At 42.6% G+C, this 19,762-nt stretch overlaps 1 protein-coding gene across 3 annotated transcripts in view; it reads left to right on the top strand.

Annotated features, from left to right (window-relative positions):
- Positions 1 to 13,419, top strand: part of LOC138763457 (neurogenic locus notch homolog protein 2-like) — a 241,228-nt gene extending 227,809 nt beyond the window's left edge. For all 3 annotated transcript variants that reach the window (XM_069937636.1, XM_069937637.1, XM_069937638.1), the window contains 2 exons: positions 3,073 to 3,170; positions 7,890 to 13,419. In XM_069937636.1, the coding sequence (XP_069793737.1) occupies positions 3,073 to 3,170; positions 7,890 to 9,272 (1,481 nt within the window). In that variant the 3' untranslated portion in view covers positions 9,273 to 13,419. The remainder of the gene's footprint in view (positions 1 to 3,072; positions 3,171 to 7,889) is intronic.
- Positions 13,420 to 19,762: the final 6,343 nt, after the last annotated feature.

Below are 19,762 nucleotides of genomic sequence, written 5' to 3' on the forward strand. Positions count from 1 at the left end.
ACCAACCTTTTGCCATTCGTGCACAAGCACTCCCTAGTCCTTCTGCATGGCAGCAGGCTGCAGTTGATTGCTATTTAAATAATAATCTGATCCTCTATTTTTCCTTTCATAGTTTATAACATCACAGTTACCAACATTATACTCCATCTGCCAGACCTTTTCCCTCTCACTTAACCTATCTATATCTCTCTGCAGTCTTACCATATCCTCTGCACAGTTTGGTTTTCCACTCAATTTAGTGTCATCTGAAAACTACACTCTGCCAACTCTTCCAGATCCCTGATGTAACCCTGCTCACCACTGATTGCCAACCAGAAAAACACCTCTTTACCCCAACTCTCTGCTTTCTATTGGTTAACCAATCCTCTATCCATACTCAGACAAACCAACCAACTCTATGAATCCTTATCTTATATATGCCTTTTATGCCACGTAAGATACAGAAAAAGCCATTTCCAGCAAAGGAGAGTCTAAGCTTTGGCTTTGAACAGAATTGTAACCATGCAATCTCCATCTGGAATGGTGGGGAATATGCATCAAAGTGGTCATGACTGAATCAGACACTTAAGTACCATGACTACAAGAGGTCAGAGGCTGGGTATTCTGCAGAGTGACTCATCTGACACTCCAAAGCCTAGCCCACCATCAGCAAGGCTCAAGACAGAATGGAGCAGCCTCCATTGGACTTGATGGATGTACTTCATAGCCCTGAGCACTCAGCTTACTTCATCAATTAGACCAGGCATAGTGTTACGAGCCCAGAGGACCCCAAAACCCAACAGCAATAGATATTCACCAAGATAAATGGTTATTTAAACAAAAGTTGCTTTTAATTATCTTTAAACTTGAAAGCAGAAGTACACTTTACCTTATCTCTATTAACTTAACTAACCTAACTTAAGTGCATGTGTATGTAATATGTGTATAAGTTCAGAAAAGTTACTTTGATTCACAGTCCAATCTCACTTCTCATTCCTCCAAGTTTATTGGTTGCAGGCAATTCTTATACTGTGCACAGAATTTAACATTTATGAAGTTCACCAGGCTTTGGTGCTTGAAAGGTAAATGGTTACAGCTCAGGAAGATTCTTGTCGGTTTTCAGAGAGAGACTTGTTGTTCACTTGTCTCCCACAACTGATTCCTTGTAACCAGCCACTTCAGTGTCTTGCCAAAGAAACTTGCCCCATCAGGGTTTTCCAGATGATAATCTCTTTCTTTCAGGTCACCATCTGTTGCCTTTTTGTTGCTCTTATTTCAAGTGAAACATTAGGCAGCCAGTCCTTTCCTCTTGTAGGAACCACCAGGGCTTTTACCAGGCTGAACTAAGCACTCACAACTTGTCTTACAAATGGGATTTTTCCACAAGCTTGCCAGCTTGTCCTATTCCAGTCCCAGCTGCTGCTGCTGACTGTAAAACTGCATAACTGATCTCCTTCTTCCTCTCTCTCAGAGAAATGCCTCTTTGACTCCATCTCTGCTTGCAAAAAACCACATTACCCTCTTAAAACAGCAAACAGCACTCCCAGACAGCCTGCGGCTCTGAACCTACTCCTCCAAGTTCTTTCATCTGTTGCTTTTCAAAACAACAATCCATTAGTGAAGTCCCTTGGGTACTCCCCAAAACTTTTGCAAAGGCTCTTGGAGTCAACCTGTCTAGCTTGAGCAGAGCTCCAGTATCTTAAATGAGATCTGTTTTGAAGTGTTTGTATATGACCAAAACTAAAAAAAAAATTCCCCCAAATCTCCTAAAAACATATCTATAATCTGTCACAATAGCCAAACCATTGCTCACGAGCCACATGTGGCTCTTTGACATATAATGTGTGGCTCACAGAAACATGCTGACTGAGACAGGAATTGTATGAGCCGATGCTCACAAAATGGTGGTTTTAGTAAGCATGGCTTGTGATTGAAAATATTTGATATTTAAACTGTACATACTGTGTAAAAGTTGACTCTTCCCTCCACCCCCCCCCCCAATTATTTTTGGTCCAAGCTGTCCAACCTCCATAGCTCTCGATGCCCGAACATGGACTTACCACCCGATCCCAGCCACCTGTCTGCACATCCAAGCTCATGATGTCACCAACGACATAAGTACTTACCAAGGTCAAAAGTAGTATGTGTGTAATAATCAACCCCCTAAATTGTACCCTAACATTGGTCCACAAAATTTGACTATTACACAAGTACATATGGTAGGTGTATTTTTTTTATTATTCTTCTTCTTTGGCTTGGCTTCGCGGACGAAGATTTATGGAGGGGGTAAAAAGTCCACGTCAGCTGCAGGCTCGTTTGTGGCTGACCAGCTTAAAAACTACGTACAAGAATAATTATAATTAAGTACATGTATTTCTTAATATTTGTATGACATTTTGGTAACAGAATGTGCATATAAGAGTAAAAATGTGTATAGAACTTAGAACACTATAGCACAATACAAGCTCTTCAGCCCTCAATGCTGTGCTGACCCATATATTTCTTCATAAAAATATGTATGTATTATTTTTTCATGTCTTGCATCTCTCAAACATCTGAAGTTTATCATATGTGGCTCTTGCATTAAGCAAATTTGGACACCCCTGAATTAGATAATTCTTTGGTATGGTGAGGTGGAGAAAGGTGACCTGTCTCTCTCCATGTGAATCAGTTGTTAAATTGAAGTTCTTTTTTTCTCCTTTGTTAGATGAGGCTTTTTTCCCCTTGTAATCCACTCTGGTACTATAAAGCTCCATGTCTACACCTGGGATGAAAGAACATTTATCAAACTTTCTTGCATCTAAACTCTCTTTTCCCCCAACTTGAATAAGTGATGTGTATTGCAGAAGGAGCATAAGCCTTAGTAATGCATTAGTAGTGCCATTGAAAATATAGAAAATGTGTGAGATGCAACTGGAGCGAAAGAATGCACAATAAAAAATTTTCGTGGTGAGAGTGGAGTAGGACATGATGGCATGTATCTTAATCCAGGTGAATTATGTATCTGCACACTGTGAGCTCAGAATTAGTTGAAATTTGATGCCATTCTCAAGATGAAACATGAGGTTTAACACTCTTATGTTGACCTGTCAGGTAAATCAGCTCTTCACTGGGCAGCAGCTGTGAATAATGTGGATGCAACCCGGGCCCTGCTGAAGAATGGAGCCAACAAGGACATGCAGGACAACAAGGTAATCACATTTCCTTTCAAACTCACCTCCCAGTGAGATTGTAGATCAGCCATTCTCAACCTTTTGTTGGCTATGCCCCCCCCACCCCCCCCACCCATGTCTCTGCTCAGAGTTTATGGGCCTCCCTCCCTGTAAAGAAGTCACATTTAGTTGGTTTATTCCTTACTTCTTTCCTAACCACTTCATAAAAAACATAAAAATATTTCATGATTTCAGTCCACGTGACCACCCCCCCCCACCCCCCACTAAATGTGCTGTGGCTCCCTTTGAGAATGGCTGGTGTAGACCACACACTTCTCTACTGCAGCTCTGGAGGTTTCCAATGTGTTCGTCCACCACCTATCTCCATCCTCACCCTCCCATGCCTCACCTCACTCCTCCACCTATCCCCCTTTTATTTTGTCTCCAGCGAGTCTGCTTTTGATGGTGCCCCTGCAGAAGTTATTGAGGGACATGCTGAACTTCCTTTGTCTTCTCAGGAAGTAGAGGAATTGGTGTATTTTTTTGTCTGCTCCATTCTTAAGCTCCGTTATAACAACTTTCACCGTGGTTTCGATAACACCAATAATACAGGTATTTTCAGTTGAAGACCGTCACACAGTAGATCTTTTTTGAGTACTAAAATGAGGAAGTCATATTGCACCTATAAAACTTTGTTCAGGCCACACTTGGAAAACTGCATGTGATTCTGGTCTCCCCAGTACCAGAAGAACATGGAGGCTTTGGAAAGGGGACAGAAGAGGTTTACCAGGATGTTGCCTGGTGAGGTGCAAATAAGCTATGGAGAGAGGTTGGACAAACTTGGGTTGTTTTCTCTGGAGCATCAGAGACAGAGGGGAGACCAGGTAGAAGTTTATAAAAGTATGAGAGGCATTGATACAGTGGACATTCAGAATCTTTCTCCCAGGGTAAAAATGTCACACCCTTGAGAACACGAGTTTAAGGTGAGGAGGAGGAAATTTAAGAGAGATGTGAGGGGTAAATATTTTTTACAGAGAGTGATGGGTGCCTGAAAAAGGCTGAAAGCAGATACAATAGTGGCATATAAGAGGCTTCAAGATAGACACATGAATATGAAGGGGATGGAGAGATATTTGTCAAGTGTAAGCAGTAGAGTTGTAGTTTGAAGTAAAACATAAAAATCTGTAGACACCATGGTTGATGTAAAAATACCTCCAATTTTTAGGTGGTCTTGGTGGGATAGTCCATGAGGCCATAGATAGACATGTGAGATGGGAGGGTGACACAGAACTGAAATGGTTGGCTGCTGGGAGGTCTCTGTCACTGGTGTGGATGGAACAAAGGTGCTCAGCAAAGTGATGTCCCAGTCTGTGCCCAGTCTCACCAATGTAGAGAAGGCCACTAGGGGAGCACCGGATGCTGTAAATCAGTCCTGCAGATACACAAGTGAAGTGTTGCTCCACTTAAAAGGCCTGTTTGGGACAGTGGTCTATGATGAGGGAGGAGATGTGGGCACAAATGTTGCAACTCCTGCGGCCGGTGGTGGGGTGGGGGGGGTGGAGGGGGATGAGTGCATGAGGGAGTCATGGAGGGAGAAGTGCCTACAGAAGGCAGAGAGGGGAAGATGTATCTGGTAGTGGGAACCTGTTGTGTCGGAAATTCCGGAGGCTGGTGGGGTAGTAGGTGATGAGGGGGACTCTATGTTTTTTGCATCTGGGGGGACGGTGGGCCAGTGCAGATGAGGGGGCAGGAGGGCCAAACCATGTGAACACAGACTCATGGGATGAAGACAATACACAAAACCACTGGAGAAACTGCAAATCACATGGGGTCCATAGGAAGTGAAAGACAGTCAACAAAGGGCTCAGGAATAGAATCCCGATTTAAGGTTGCAGGACCAAAACATTGGAAACCCTTCACATCCTATGGATGCTACGTGATCTGCTGAGTTTCTTCAGCATTTGGTATATTTCATTCGACCCCAGCATTTGCAGACTTTTTTTGGTTAACTCCACCTGAGATAAAGGGCCTGTTCCCGTGTTGTACAAGAAGCTGCAAACTCGAGGCCTCTGTTCCCCACTCTGTAACTGGATCATTGACTTACTCATTGGAAGACCACAGTCAGTATGAATGCATTCAATGTCTCCTCCTCACTGATCATCAGCACAGGCCCATCCCAAAGATGCGTGCTTAGCCCACTGCTCTACTCATTATACACCCATGACTGTGTGACCAGGCACAATTCCAATGCCATCTACAAGTTTGCCGATGACACCACAATTGTAAGCAGAATCACAAACGGCAAAGAGGAAGCTTACAGGAGGGGGATAGATCAGCTCGTTGAATGGTGTAACGACAACAATCGCATTCAGTGTCAGCAGAACCAAAGAGATATGGACTTAAGGAGGAGGTCAGGGGAACATGACCCTGTCCTCATCAAGGGCTCAATCATGGAGAGGGTCAAGAACTTCAACTTCAACATCTCCGAGGATCTGTCTTGGAGCCTCCACATTGATGCAATCACAAAGAAGGCTCACCAGCAGCTATACTTTGTATATACTGCTGTATAGAGGTGTCTGAGGAGGTCACCAAAGACTATCATAAACTTCTACAGGTGTACCATGGAGAGCATTCTGACTGGTTGCATCACTGCCTAATATGGAGGTGCCAACTCTCAGGCAGAATAAACTTCAGATGGTTGTTAACTTGGGCTGTGTCATCACAGTCACCAGACTTCACTCCATTGAGGACATCTCCATGAGATCTTAGAAAGCATCCTCTATCCTCAAAGACCCTACCACCCAGGCCATGCCCTCTTCACTCTGCTACCATCAGGGAAAAGGTACAGGAGCTTAAAGATGAGCGCTCAGCGGAACAAGGACAGCTTCTTCCCCACTGCCATTAGATTCTTGAATAATTAATGAACCAGACCCTGCCTTACTTTTCGTGCTCTATAATTGTTATTATTATTTTATTTTTTATTGTAATGTTGTAAGATGGTTATAATATGAATGTTTACACTAAGATGCTGCTGCAAAACACAAAATTTCTTTTTTTTGAAGACTTTATTTAAAATTTTATAACATGAATACAATAAAGAATTACATTTAAAGAGAAATAGAAAAAAAAATTTAAAAAGGTATGATTACAATATTACATCAGAAAACTACACAAAATAACCCCCCCCCCCGTTAATTGTAACACAATATTAATAGTCTAACTTAAAATTAGTCCAACCCTCCCCCCCCAAAATAAAGAGTGAAGAGTTAATATGTTTCAATATTGGCACATCATAAGTTCGTAATAAATTTTTATTCCATCGAAACAAAAACTCATGAGAAAATATTTCTAAAATAACCGCCATTTCCATCTTTACCCAACTAGGTGGGTCATCCATATTCATTAATGCACTAAGAAATTTGAATTGAGCTGCTTTATAATAATGCTGAAAATTCAGTAATCTTAAACCTCCAAATTGAAAATCCCACATCAATTTTCTCATTGCTACTCTCGGAAATTTTCCCTTCCATAAGAATTCTCTAATCGCTTTATATAAATCCTTAAAAAAACTTTTTTTTAAAAAATAAGGAATTGATCAAAACAAATATTGTATTCTAGGAAAAATATTCATTTTTATGGTATTAATCCTCCCTAGTAAACCCAAAGGTAGATCCCTCCACCTAATCAAATCTAATTTAATCCTTTTTATTAAAGGAAAATAATTAATTGAATATAATTCTTGAAATTCCGTATTAACATTAATTCCTAAATATTTAATTTGTGTAATCCACTTCAAATTTGCAATATTTTTATATACTGAATAATCACCTTTACAAATTGGTAAAATTTCACTTTTAGCCCAATTTACTTTGTAACCAGATAATTGGCCATAAATTTCTAAACATTCTTGAATTACAGGTAAAGAAATATCCGGATCCACCAAATATAATAAAACATCATCAGCAAATAAATTAATCTTATATTCCTCATTCAGAACTCAAAGCACAAAATTTCATGACTTGTTCATGACAATAAATCCTGATTCTGATGGTCTGTCTCCCGGTTCGCTCAAGACCTTATTTTGACCCACTGACAAAATATCCCTCCAATGAATCATTATGACAAATACTGCCCCATTCACATATGACGTCTGGTAAAATTTAAATTTCATTTTGAACATAGAGCATAACAGCACACTGCAGGCCCTTCAGCCCACAATGTTGTTCTGGCCTATGTAAACCTACCCCACAACAATCTAATCCTTCGTTACCTCACACCTATTATCATCTATTGTTCTTACATCCATGTGCCTATCAAAAAGTCTATCAAAAAGCCTCCACCACCACCCCCTGCAGAGCATTCTAGGCACCTACCAATCTCAGAGTAAAAATTGTACCTCTGACGTCTCCCTGAAACTTCCCTCCATTCACCTGAAACAGATGTCCTCTAGTATTTACTATTGTCATCCCAGGAAAAAGGCACTGGTTGTCTTTTCCATCTCAGCCCTCATAATCTTGTATTCCTCCATTAAGTCACCACTCATTCTTCATTGCTCCAAAGAGAAAAACCCTACCTCCGTCAACCTTGACCCATAAGAAATGTTCTCCAATTCAAGCAACATCCTGGTAAATCCCCTCTTCACCCTGTAAGCACTACATTCTTCCTGTAATGAAGTATTCAGAATGGAGCACAAGGATTATTGTGTTCTATTTGTTTGAGTTAGACGATCTCATCTGTGAACTCTTGTTCTGCCTGCAGGAGGAAACACCCTTATTTCTTGCTGCACGGGAGGGCAGCTTTGAGGCCACCAAAATTTTGCTGGACCACTTCTCCAACCGTGACATCACCGATCACATGGACAGACTCCCTCGGGACATCGCTCAGGAGCGAATGCATCACGACATTGTGCAGTTGCTGGACGAATACAATCTGGTGCGAAGTCCACAGGGGATGGCTGGGCACATGATGGGCCCCACCGTGTCCCCCGCCACCTGCCCAACCAGCAGCTCCTGCTCGAGCCTCAAACTAACTCCTACGGGCAAGAAAGCACGGAAGCCTAGCTTAAAGAGCCTTGCACCAGGCCACGCCAAAGACTGCAAGGAGGCAAAAGCCAGGCGGCGGAAAAGGTCCATTGGCAGTGGCAAAGAGACCCTGGTGGAGAGCTCAGTGGCTCTATCACCAGTCGAATCATTGGAATCTCCACACACCTACTTGTCCACCACATCTCCACCTCTGCTAACATCATCAGGGCTTCCCCAGCAATCGCCTGCAGCATCTCGGCACCCTCCCATGGCAGTGCAGAGCCAAATGGCAATGTCCTTCTCCAACATGAACAAATTGAAAGGCCTGAACGTGGGCTCCAGCTCAGTGCTGAGTCAGGTCCTCCCTTCCATGCCCCACTCCTCTATTGCCGGGCAAAGCACTAACATGGGACTGTCCCTGGCCCGGGTTGGACACATGAATGTGCAGCCAGATTGGATGAATCAAATGGGGATCAGCCATTCCCAGTACAATCCTTTGCTGGGTATCCTGCACCAGGTGTCCAGCTCGTACCCCAACAACCGACAACTGAATGGGCTGCCTTCCATGCACATGACCATGGTCAGGGAGCAGCTGCCTCCGCTGCTGGCCTACCAGTCCATCCACAGCAGCACTGTGCAGCCAGCAGTGCAGCAGAATGCACCAGCGACACAGCCACAGGGGCAGCCTTACTGCAGCTCCATGGCACCAGCACCAGTGCCCGCTGTCAGCATACAGATGTCTGAGATGGCACGGCTACCAAACAGCCAAATGAGCAACCCCATGCTCTCCGTAAGCCAGGAATGTCCGGTACCGCAGGCCACCCTGCCAGCCTACCACAAGCTGCCAGCTTCAGTGCAGATTGACAAGTACCCCACCCCTCCATCTCAGCACAGCTACGTCTCGGCGACAGACAATACCCCAAACCACAGCGTCCACCTCCAAAGTGAGCATCCGTACCTGACGCCTTCTCCCGAGTCCCCTGACCAGTGGTCCAGCTCCTCCCCACGTTCCACATCTGATTGGTCCGACATCACGCCAAGTCCAGCCCCGATTGGCCAACGGCCACAGGTCTCCCATGTGCCTGAGCAGCAAAGGAGCAATATGCAAGTGTTTGCCTGAGCCCAATGGACCAAAAGTATGAAGAGACTCCTGACTGCCTCAAATGAAAGAACAATTCTTTGAACTTCTGCCAGGACCTTTGCCTTCACTCTTGTTAGGGAGCATAGGACTGAAATGGAGAAACGGTTCCTGTTTGGTCCAAGATCTGCTCCCTTGGACCTTAGAGACCTGACATCATGGTGTTGTGCTTTGGTGGGGGGGTTATTTATTTTAATCACTGTCACTGCCTGGGATGTCTGTGTGGCTCAAGTTTTATTTCCAGCAGCATAGCCAAGTCAATACAGTGGCATCACTGCCAATGGTGCCCTTCTCAGATGCTTCAAGCAGAGGCCAATTGTGACTGCAATATTACACGTTGGGTCTTGCTCACCCATCTTGGAAATTAAGTCACTGTAGGAAATGCAATTGTGCCACAGTTTTTTGATTTGGGACTACGGGTGGGAAGCGAGAGGGTAGATGTTGTAATTCTGTAGTTCAGAACCCCTTCTATTGCTAGTGGCTGCTTGTCTGTGGTACTTCCATTCTGAATGTAGTGCTTTCACCTGAGTTAGTACCAATACCTTCTTTAGACAGCAACGTCATTAGCAAAAGGATGGGGCAAGTGGGATAGCTAAGTGAAGTTATTGTACTTTTATATTAATTTTTAAAATCAGATACATATTTTTGTTTTTAATTATTCCTTTGTCTTGTAAATCTTCTGAAGTAGAACATTTCCAATGAATTGTTCACACAGATTCACCAAACAGATTCTTGGCTTCATTTGAAGAAGCACATTTAAAAGATGATGTTGTTTCTTCTGATATCTGCTGGGTTTTGGTCACGGGAACACTTCCTCAGAAAATATATTTTATTTAAAAGACCTCTTCCACCATGAATATGTCTTCAGCTGTCTCTGATTGTGCAGTAATTTGCAAACAAGAAGATATGGATAAGAAATCATGGTGAAATAAGTGTTCTTCAATATATTGAGTGGACAGCCTTGTGCAGTGGCTTTGAAGATATCCTGATCTGAGTGTTGTGTTTTCCAGACAGTCATCTGCAAGAATATGACACTAGTTGAAAGCAGGTTGTTTCTGAAGTATGGTGGGGCAATGTGACAGTTTGGGACTTTTACATTTAATTTTTTTTAGTTTAATAGCACTTTCCATCTGTGAAGTAAGTCTAAATCAGCATCTTTTACTTAATTTTTGCAAGCATAACAAAACCCATATTGAGAAATGAATTCAGTTTGCAGCAATTTTAATAGAAGTTATATTTTATCAGTTGAATAGTTTGTGATACAACACCAAACCAACCAATAAACCACACAGTGCTAAGAATGAGTATGGGATTCAGACCTGTCAATCTCCAGCTGAGAGCCCTTCAAAGAGTAGAATATTTGGGGTGGTTAATTCCTTTTAATGTGACTATTATACAATCTAGATTCTTGCATCTCTCAAAATGTTGCAGGGAGTGAATTTATCAGGTTCAAATCTTCGGTGAAATGATAAATGGGTGTACAGGATTGAACCATTTTCCACTGCTACAGAGAGAAATTATGTTATCAGCGATCAATCCACTGGGTCCATAATATAAAAATCAATGACTGAGACTTTTTTGGGGATAATGGGTTGACCATCAAGTCTGCACAAGGAAATTGCCTCTTTGCTCGATTTGTCAGACTGGGTCCTGGCAGAATAATTTCTGCAGCTGCTGACATTTTGCCACGTCGATCTCTGGCCAGGCCAGGAGGCACAACAGGTACCCAGCCTGATGTTGCACTTGCTCCAGAACTGCATGAACATGCTAAACCATTGGTCAGATGTTGGAGCAAAGCCACGGATTCCAGAAGGGCACAGCCCAGAATATTCATTCTGCTCCACACTCTGTCTGGAGCTGAATCTTCGGTAACGTTGACTCAGTTTAGGTATCTGTCACCTTCCCTTCCTGAAGCTCTGTTGAACAAATCTTGCCAGTCTCTGGGTCCGAACAATGTTCGTTGTACGTTTCAAGCACTTCTAACTCTTTTTTTTTCAAAATTATGTATTTTATACTAAGATGAAGCAACAGTGTTAAATTGAAAGGCCCCACAAAAAGCAAGTTACTACTTTTCACTGTGCTTGTGAAACACAAGGGAAAATTCTAAAAGCTGTTAGATTCCTAGGTACTTGGATTATTTGTTTATGATGAGATTTAAGGTCAAATTTTGTTTCATGGGTTTGTCCTACTACTGTGCAAGATGTTCAGAGGTTAAGCTTTATCCAGCTGTACCCTGGGATTTCTGATTTATTTCATGATTTATCTCTACAGATGTATATTAATTTTTGAGAAAAAGTTAGGGTTCTGTATTTTCTGTGAATGTGTGTGGAAGAAACCATTGAAATTTAGGCAAAGAAAATCCATTGAAAGGAAGAGAAGCATTTCTGTCAGGTATGTTTCACCTATTGTGAAATGTTTGTGACCAATCAAAGGGTGTTTACAGTGGATAAGCAAAGAGTAAAAGTAGGTCTCTGTAAATTAGGACTTTCCTACCAAACGCAGCACCCGAACCAGGTCGTGAAAGGATTGGCTGAATAAGATGAAAGGAAGCAGAGTAACTTTGCAATTCCATTCATTAAACATTTTAGCACTAATAGACTATTCTATTTTTAGCTAATCAACCTGGTTTATGATTTACATGATTGACAGTTTTTTATCGTCACCCTCTCTCACCACAAGCCACCCACCACTCCCCCATTTAAACAGTAATACATAGCTGTTGATGCATTGACTGTTTTGGGCCCAATTTAGCTGGAAGTTTGTGAATAACAGTGGCCAATGCAAACGCCAAAGGTCACCTCTACTCTGGCAACAAAAGATGTTGGAAACCAAAAATATGACACTAGATGAAAGCAGATTGTTTCAGTTTGTGATTTTTTACATTTAAAACTTAAAAGCTTAATAGCATTTTCCACAAGTGAATCAAGTCTATTAGCATCTTTCACTTAATTTTTGCAAACTTAACAAAACCCATATTGAGAAATGAATACAGTTTGCAGAAACTTTAACATAGTAGTTATATTCTATCAAGTAAATGGATGGTGATACCACACTAAACCAACCTTATACAATTGTTTTGAGTACACTATGCCCAATTAAATTATAAAATATAAATGAAGTCTATTTAAGATCATTCAGACTCTCCAGCCCTCTGATTATATTTTCGTACAAATGTTTTACCCCTGAATGGAATGTTGCACTTTAAATCCGTGAGCTCTTCAATCTGAACAATCTTTCAGAAGTCTAATGAGAAAACAAGGATATCCAATCAAAGGATTCATGTTGATTTTGATATTGATTTTACAATATCAAATGTCTTGATTACAATGCAAGGTCTTGATTTTACAATTGTCTTCCCAAAAGATATTTCTGCAAGATTAGGCAGATGTTTACAAAAAGACAACACACAAAGCAGAAATATTTCACTGTGTAATAATTTTCATTCTTATTCAAGTTCATGTGTTTATAGTCACAGCACATAATCTATTTTTTGTCCAGTGCATCTCTAACTTGCTCAAATGTCCACCCTTCAGCACAACATTTCCTTCCCTCAAACAGTCTGAAATAATTTCAAAAGACTCTTGGATAAGCAGTTGAGTGTAAGAAAAATAGAGGGTTATGGGTGTGAGGTAGGGAAGGGTTAGATTGTGGTTTACATGGGTCGGCTCAATATTGTGGGCTGAAGGGCTTGTGCTCCAATGTTCAATAATGCTCCAAGCCTCTATTTCCTGCCCTTTTCCAAAAGCAAGCTAGATATGTTGATGTCTGGGTGCTGTAGATGGTGCACTTCATACAGACAATCACATGACAATATCTGTGTGTGCAACACACACTCAACTACAGTGAAACTACAGAACCAATGGGCCTGTGAATCACAAGCCAGATGAATAATGTAAATAAGCTAACTTTGTATGACATTGTATCTTTTACTGTCTTTTAAATGTATATGTACTAAAAAATTGCTTATTCATATTAGATGAACTAGTGAATGAAATGCTATTTTTTAACTTTTACACTTAAAGGCTTTTCACAAAAAAGTTGCTTCAAATGGATTTTTACAGAAGTATTTTTGAAGATTGTGATTTATACATGAAGTATAAAATGTAACATGATAAATGTTTAAAATGGATTTCCATCTGTCTTTTGTGTGGGAATTAATGTGTCCCATCTGTGTGCAGACAAACCATGGATTGGTGCATGAACAAAAAAAGAACTGGTTCACTATTTTAAAAACTATTGAGACTGAAGCCCAGCTGTATCATTGAGGTAGCTTCCTAAGACGTGTCATTGAGCTGGTTGAATGTCTCAAGTAAAGGAAAAAAACATCCATCATCCCCTTGAACTCAGCAGGTCAGGTAGCATCCATGAACAGCTACAAACAATCAAAATTATGGACCAAACCCAAGATGTCAGAATAAAAGGGTGGGGAGTGGGTAGAGCACAGGTTGGCAGGTGGGAAGAAGTGGAAAAAATAGAAGCTAGAATGTGATGGGAGGAAGATTCCCCTCTCACTTGTATCCACCTCACATGCCAACCTGTGTTCCTCTCCCGTCCTCTCACCCCTGTATTCGGATAGCTTCCCTTTTCTTGCTGTTCCTGAAGGGTTTTTGACCCAGAGTGTTGACCATCTATTGCCTTCCACGATGCTGCCTGCCCTGAGTTCTTCCAGCACTCAGCGTGGTTTCAGTTCTCCAGCCTCTCCTGTTTACACCTGAGATGGTTTTGTCGCAAATTGGATCGTGAGGTGTTTGCACTCCAATTTGATGTTCTTCGCCTTTGATTTTATCTTTGTGCATCATAAAAACATTCAGCTCATTTTAGAAAACACCAGATGGCCCACCAGTGTTCCTCAATTGTACCACAGTCTGCCATCTCCAGCCCTTAGCAACGCTGTGGTGAATGTTGATGATTTCTTGGGCAAAGAGAGGCACTTTCATGGCAATGGTCCAGGTGCAGGTCAAATGACTCAGCAGAATAGTTCAGCACGGCCTGAAGGGCCCATTTCTGTCTGTGGTCCTTGTTTTCCTTGGTGACCTTTTCAAAAACTTGATTAAATCATAATTTGCTTCCCTTCATAGCTTGGCTCTCAACGGCTCATTATTCTGGTACATTCAGTTCCTGATGTGAGCTTCTCCACTGGCGGAGGGAATGAATGATCGTGATATCTGTTGGTGTGAGGCTGGTTCTATCACAGATGGGCTCTTTGAATAATGATCAGACAAAGAATCCCTGGAGGAACTGTAGGTCACATGGCCTCCATGGGCAGAACTGATCAGTCAATGTTTCAGATCTGTATTCTTTATCATGACAGATAAAAAAGGTAACATTATAGAAGAGAAGAAGCGGGGGGGGGGGGGGGGGTTGCAGAGGTATTAGGACAGAGGGTGTGAGATGTGGAGAAACAGTGCCCTCCACAACAGTGACGGATGAAGCCTAGGGGGCCATCCATGATTTGATTGATCGTCTGACAGGCCAATGAAGCGCTGGCATTTGCAAAGGAGGGCATGACATTCGGCCAATGAAAGTAGACGGGGGGGGGGTGCAAGAGTGTTAACATCATGCAGCCGACTACACGAATAGAGATCAGTAGCAACTGTTGCCTTGAGAATAAACACCATAGCCATGGAGACTGTCTGTTACCCCTCAACAGCTCGGGCCTGGAGCAAGGAGAGTACCGCTATGCTGGAGTAGGTGCCTCCACTGTTGGCGGGGATGGCGACAGGCTCCGCAATCTCGGGAGTCATGTGCCATCCTGCTCTATGTTTACCGCGTCTGCTGTAAAATTATGGGGGGGGGGGGTGATTCCGGCTGAGGCTCTGGCTTGAAGGCCTGACTCGCAGCCACAATCTCTCTTATTACCAGCCCTGCTTATGCCCGGAGCCTGAGGATCAGAGCGCAGGGGTGGTGTGTAACAATGGGGGGAGAGGGTGCAGGGAACCACCCTACCCTACCACTGTGTTGATTGCATCAGAACCTGGTGGCCAACTTTCTTCTTTTTCTTTGGCTTGGCTTCGCAGACAAAGATTTATGGAGGGGTAACGTCCACGTCAGCTGCAGGCTCGTTTGTGCCTGACAAGTCCGATGCGGGACAGGCAGACACGGTTGCAGGGGAAAATTGGTTGGTTGGGATTGGGTGTTGGGTTTTTCCTCTTTTGTCAGTGAGGTGGGCTCTGCGATCTTCTTCAAAGGAGGTTGCTGCCTGCCAAACTGTAAGGCGGCAAGATGCACGGTTTGAGGTGATATCAGCCCACTGGCGGTGGTCAATGTGGCAGGCACCAAGAGATTTCTTTAGGCAGTCCTTGTGCCTCTTCTTTGGTGCACCTCTGTCACAGTGGCCAGTGGAGAGCTCGCCATATAACACGATCTTGGGAAGGCGATGGACCTCCATTCTGGAGACGTGACCTGCCCAGCGCAGTTGGATCTTCAGCAACGTGGATTCGATGCTGTCGGCCTCTGCCATCTCGAGTACTTTGATGTTAGGGATGAAGTCGCTCCAATGAATGTTGAGGATGGAGCGGAGACAACGCTAGTGGAAGCGTTCTAGGAGCCGTAGGTAGCCTAAGGTCCGGGTGGTAGTTAATCTGCCACTGCTCCAAAATGTTTTGGGAAAATGGCACTTTTTCCCTTTATTTGCCCCTGTCCTCCACAGTCTTTAATTTGTAATTAAACAATTAACATGTGATTAAAGAGCACATTCCAGATTTTATTCAAGGTTATTTGTATACATTTTGCTTTGACCATGTTGAAATTACAGCACTTCATATACATAGTTCCCGCATTTCAGGGCACCATAATATTTGGGACTTTTGGCTTCACAGGTGTTTGGGAGTACATTGAGTCAGGTACAAGAGAGCTAGGCTTCTAAGCTTTTGATCACCTTTGAGTTTGTAGTTGCCATTTTTCAACTTGAGGACCAGAGTTGTGCCAATGAAAGTTAAATAAGCTATTATGAGGCTGAAAAACAAGAATAAAACAGTAAGAAACATTGCCCAAACCTTAGGATTTACCAAAATCAATTATTTTGAACACCATTAAGAAGAAAGAGCATACTGGTGAACTCAGTAATCACAAAGGGACTGTTAGGCCAAGGAAGGACCTCCACTGCTGACGACAGGAGAATTTTCACATAATGAAGAAAAATCCCTGAACACCTGATCAGAAACACTTCAGGAGGCAGGCGTGGATATGTCACTGATACTGACTGCAGAAGTCTTTATGAACAGAAATACAGAGGTTACACTGAAAGTTGCTAACTACTAGTTAGCCACAGAAACAGGATGACCAGATTGCAGTTTGCCAAGAAGTATTTAAAAGCGCCTGCAGAATTCTAGAGAAAAGTCATGGGGACAGATGAGATCAAAATTAACCTGTATCAGTGAGGGCAAGAACAAAGTGTGGAGGCATACAGGAATTGCCCAGGTCCAAAGCATACCACCTTATCTGTGAAACATGGTGATGTGGTGTTATGACCTGGGCATGTATGACTGCCACAGGTACTGGCACACTTACTTATCTTCATTGATGATGTACCTTCCAATGGCAGGAAGAAAATGAATTACATCTGTTTAATTTCAAACAAATGCCTCCAATCTCATTGGACGGCGCTTCATCCTACAGCAGGACAATGATCCCAAACGTACTGCTAAAGCAACAAAGGAGATCTTTCAAAGCTAAAAAGTGGAACATTCTCAAATCGTTGTCAATCGCGAGATCTAAATCCAATTGAGCATGCCGTCCATGTCCTGAAGTGAAAACTTAAATGGACAAGTCCCTGAAACTAGCAGGAGCTGAAGCTGGCTGCAGTAGAGGCCTGGCAGAGCATCACCAGAGAAGATACTCAGCATCTGGTGTTATTTATGAATCAAGAAGTCATTGCATGCAAGGGATATGCAACAAACTACTAAACATAACTCCATTAATATACATACAATTGCTATGTCCCAAATATTATGGTGCTCTGAAATGAGGGGACTATTTATAACAAGTGCTGTGATTTCTACATGGTCAAATCAAAATGTACACAAATAACCTTGAATAAAATCTGTGCACTTTAATTATATGTGAATTGTTTCATTACAAATTTTAAATTGGGGCAAATATAGGAAAAAAATGTCTGAAAAATTTTGAATGGTACTATAGGTAGACGAACAAGCTATTTGGAAAAGGGGGTGGGGAAAGAAAGGTCAAAATAATAATTAAGCACAGTACTGAACATTTCTCCCCATGAAGTTCCTTCAGCAATTCTTAGACTGATCAAGATTCCAGCACCTGGAGCTCAGTGTTTCTCCTTTTTGAATGTTGGGATTGCATTCATCCTGGCAGCTGGTGTGCATTCACTCTTCCATCTTGTGCCTTGCTCATGGTGGACAGACTTTGGATGGTTGATATGCTGTTGGATCCCCAGATTCTGATCTTCCCTTGGAGCTTATTTGTTGTATGGCCCCATTTTTCTTCATTAATTAACATCCCTCACCCTGACCCTCAGATCTTTCTATTCCTTCCATTCTGATAGCCTTGTGATCCTGAACTTCATTGCTTCACCAATGGCAGGTGTACCATCATCTGCACTGCTATTCGGAACATCGCAGCCAACTAGAACTTCACTGTCCAACTCCAGACATTTTCCTGGTTCCTCTGATATTCTGACCTCTACAGTGGATCCAATCAATGAGTGAGCTCCCATTGATCTCTTAAGTGCAGAAAATTCCAAAGATTCACCATCTTCAGAGCGAAGACATTTTTCCTCACTCCAATCCTGAATGCCCCAGTGAGACATGCCTCGTGATTTTTGAATCCACATCCAGGAGGCATCCTGCGCACTTCTATTCTGTGGAACCCAATATTCTGTGGAACACAGTATTTAAATGAGATAACATCATTCTAAATTTCTTCTCATTGTCACTGGGTAGGACAGAGCAGGCTCTTTGGGCTCCACGTGATGCCTGTGCTTGGATGCAAGGAGAGCAATATTTTGTACAATACTCCAGGTGTGATCTCATCAAAGCCTGGAAATCTTCACACTTGTGCTCAAATCATCTTGCAATAAAGGCCAAAATACTACTGACCTTCCTAATTACACATTCAGTGATTGGGGCTGTTCATTATTCTTGAAGCAAGATGTTTCTTGAAGCCCATCTCTGAACGACATTCAGTCAATTGACTCAATTATCATATAGCAGGGATTGAAGAATCAGAATCCATTGTCGTGAAAATGTCTCAAAATTCATTGTTTTGCGGAAGCAACACAGGTTACATTCAAAAATAAATAAATTGGTGCAAGAAGAGAAAATAAGTTAGTGTCTGTGGTTCACTGTCCATTCAGATAGTGATGGCCGAGGGGAAGAAGCTGTTTTTGTACATTAGGTGCTCATCCTCAGGCTCCTTGCTGAGGGTAGCAGTGTGAAGAAGGCATGGCCTGGGTGGTTGGAGGGATCCTTGAGCATCAAGGCTACTTTCCTAAGATACCACCTATTGTAGTTGTCCTCGATGGAGTGTAGACTGGTGCCCATGATGGCGCTGGTTGAATTCACAAATCTCTGCAGTCTTTTCCTGTCCTGTGCACTGGCACCTCCATACCAGTGATGTAACCAGTCAGATTGCTCTCCATGGTACACCTGATAAAATTTGTGAGTCTTTGGTGTCATACCAAATCTCAAACTCCTCACAAAGTTTAGATGTGGATGAGCCTTCTTCATGATTACATCGACAGAGAGTCCCAGGACAGATCCTCAGAAATGCTGCCACCCAGGATTTTTAAGTTCTTAATTTTTTCCACTACTAATCCCTCGACGAGGACTAGTTCGTGTTCTCCTGATTTCCCCCCACCCCCGAAGTCCACAAACAGTTCCTTGGTTTCGCTAACACTGAGTGCAACATGGTCATGGTGACACCATTCCACTCCTGTGTATTTACTCATTCCCATCTGATTCTGCTGACGACCATGATGTTGCAGGAAAATTTGTAGATGGCATTTAAATTGTGCCAATCGTAGATGTAGAGCAAGCAGAGCAGGGGGCTTAAGCACAATCCTTGAGGTGTGCCTGTGTTGATTGTCAGTGAGGAGGAGACATTTCCAATTCAAACTGACTCTGGTCTTCCAATTTGGAAGTCAAGGATCCAGTTACATGGTGGTGGTGGGGGGGGGGGGGAGAGGGGGTGGGGAGAGAAATGGATGGATGGGTGCAGAGGCCCAGGTTTTGGAGCAGGTTGACTAGTACTAAGGGTATGATGGTTTGAAAGCTGAGCTGTAGTCAACAAAAGAGTAGCCTGATATACGTGTTGTCTACGTGATCCAGAGTTAAGTGGAGAACCAGTGAGATTGCATCTGAGATTGTGGTGGTAGGCGAATTGCTGTGGGTCCACATCATTCCTTGGGTAAAAATTAATTATTGTCATGACCAACCTCTCCAAAGCATTTCATCAGAATAGATGTCAGTGCTACTGTGATAGTTATTGAGGCAGCTCACTCTACT

This window comes from Narcine bancroftii, chromosome 5, assembly GCF_036971445.1.
Source record: "Narcine bancroftii isolate sNarBan1 chromosome 5, sNarBan1.hap1, whole genome shotgun sequence".
NCBI classification, from domain to species: Eukaryota; Metazoa; Chordata; class Chondrichthyes; order Torpediniformes; family Narcinidae; genus Narcine; species Narcine bancroftii.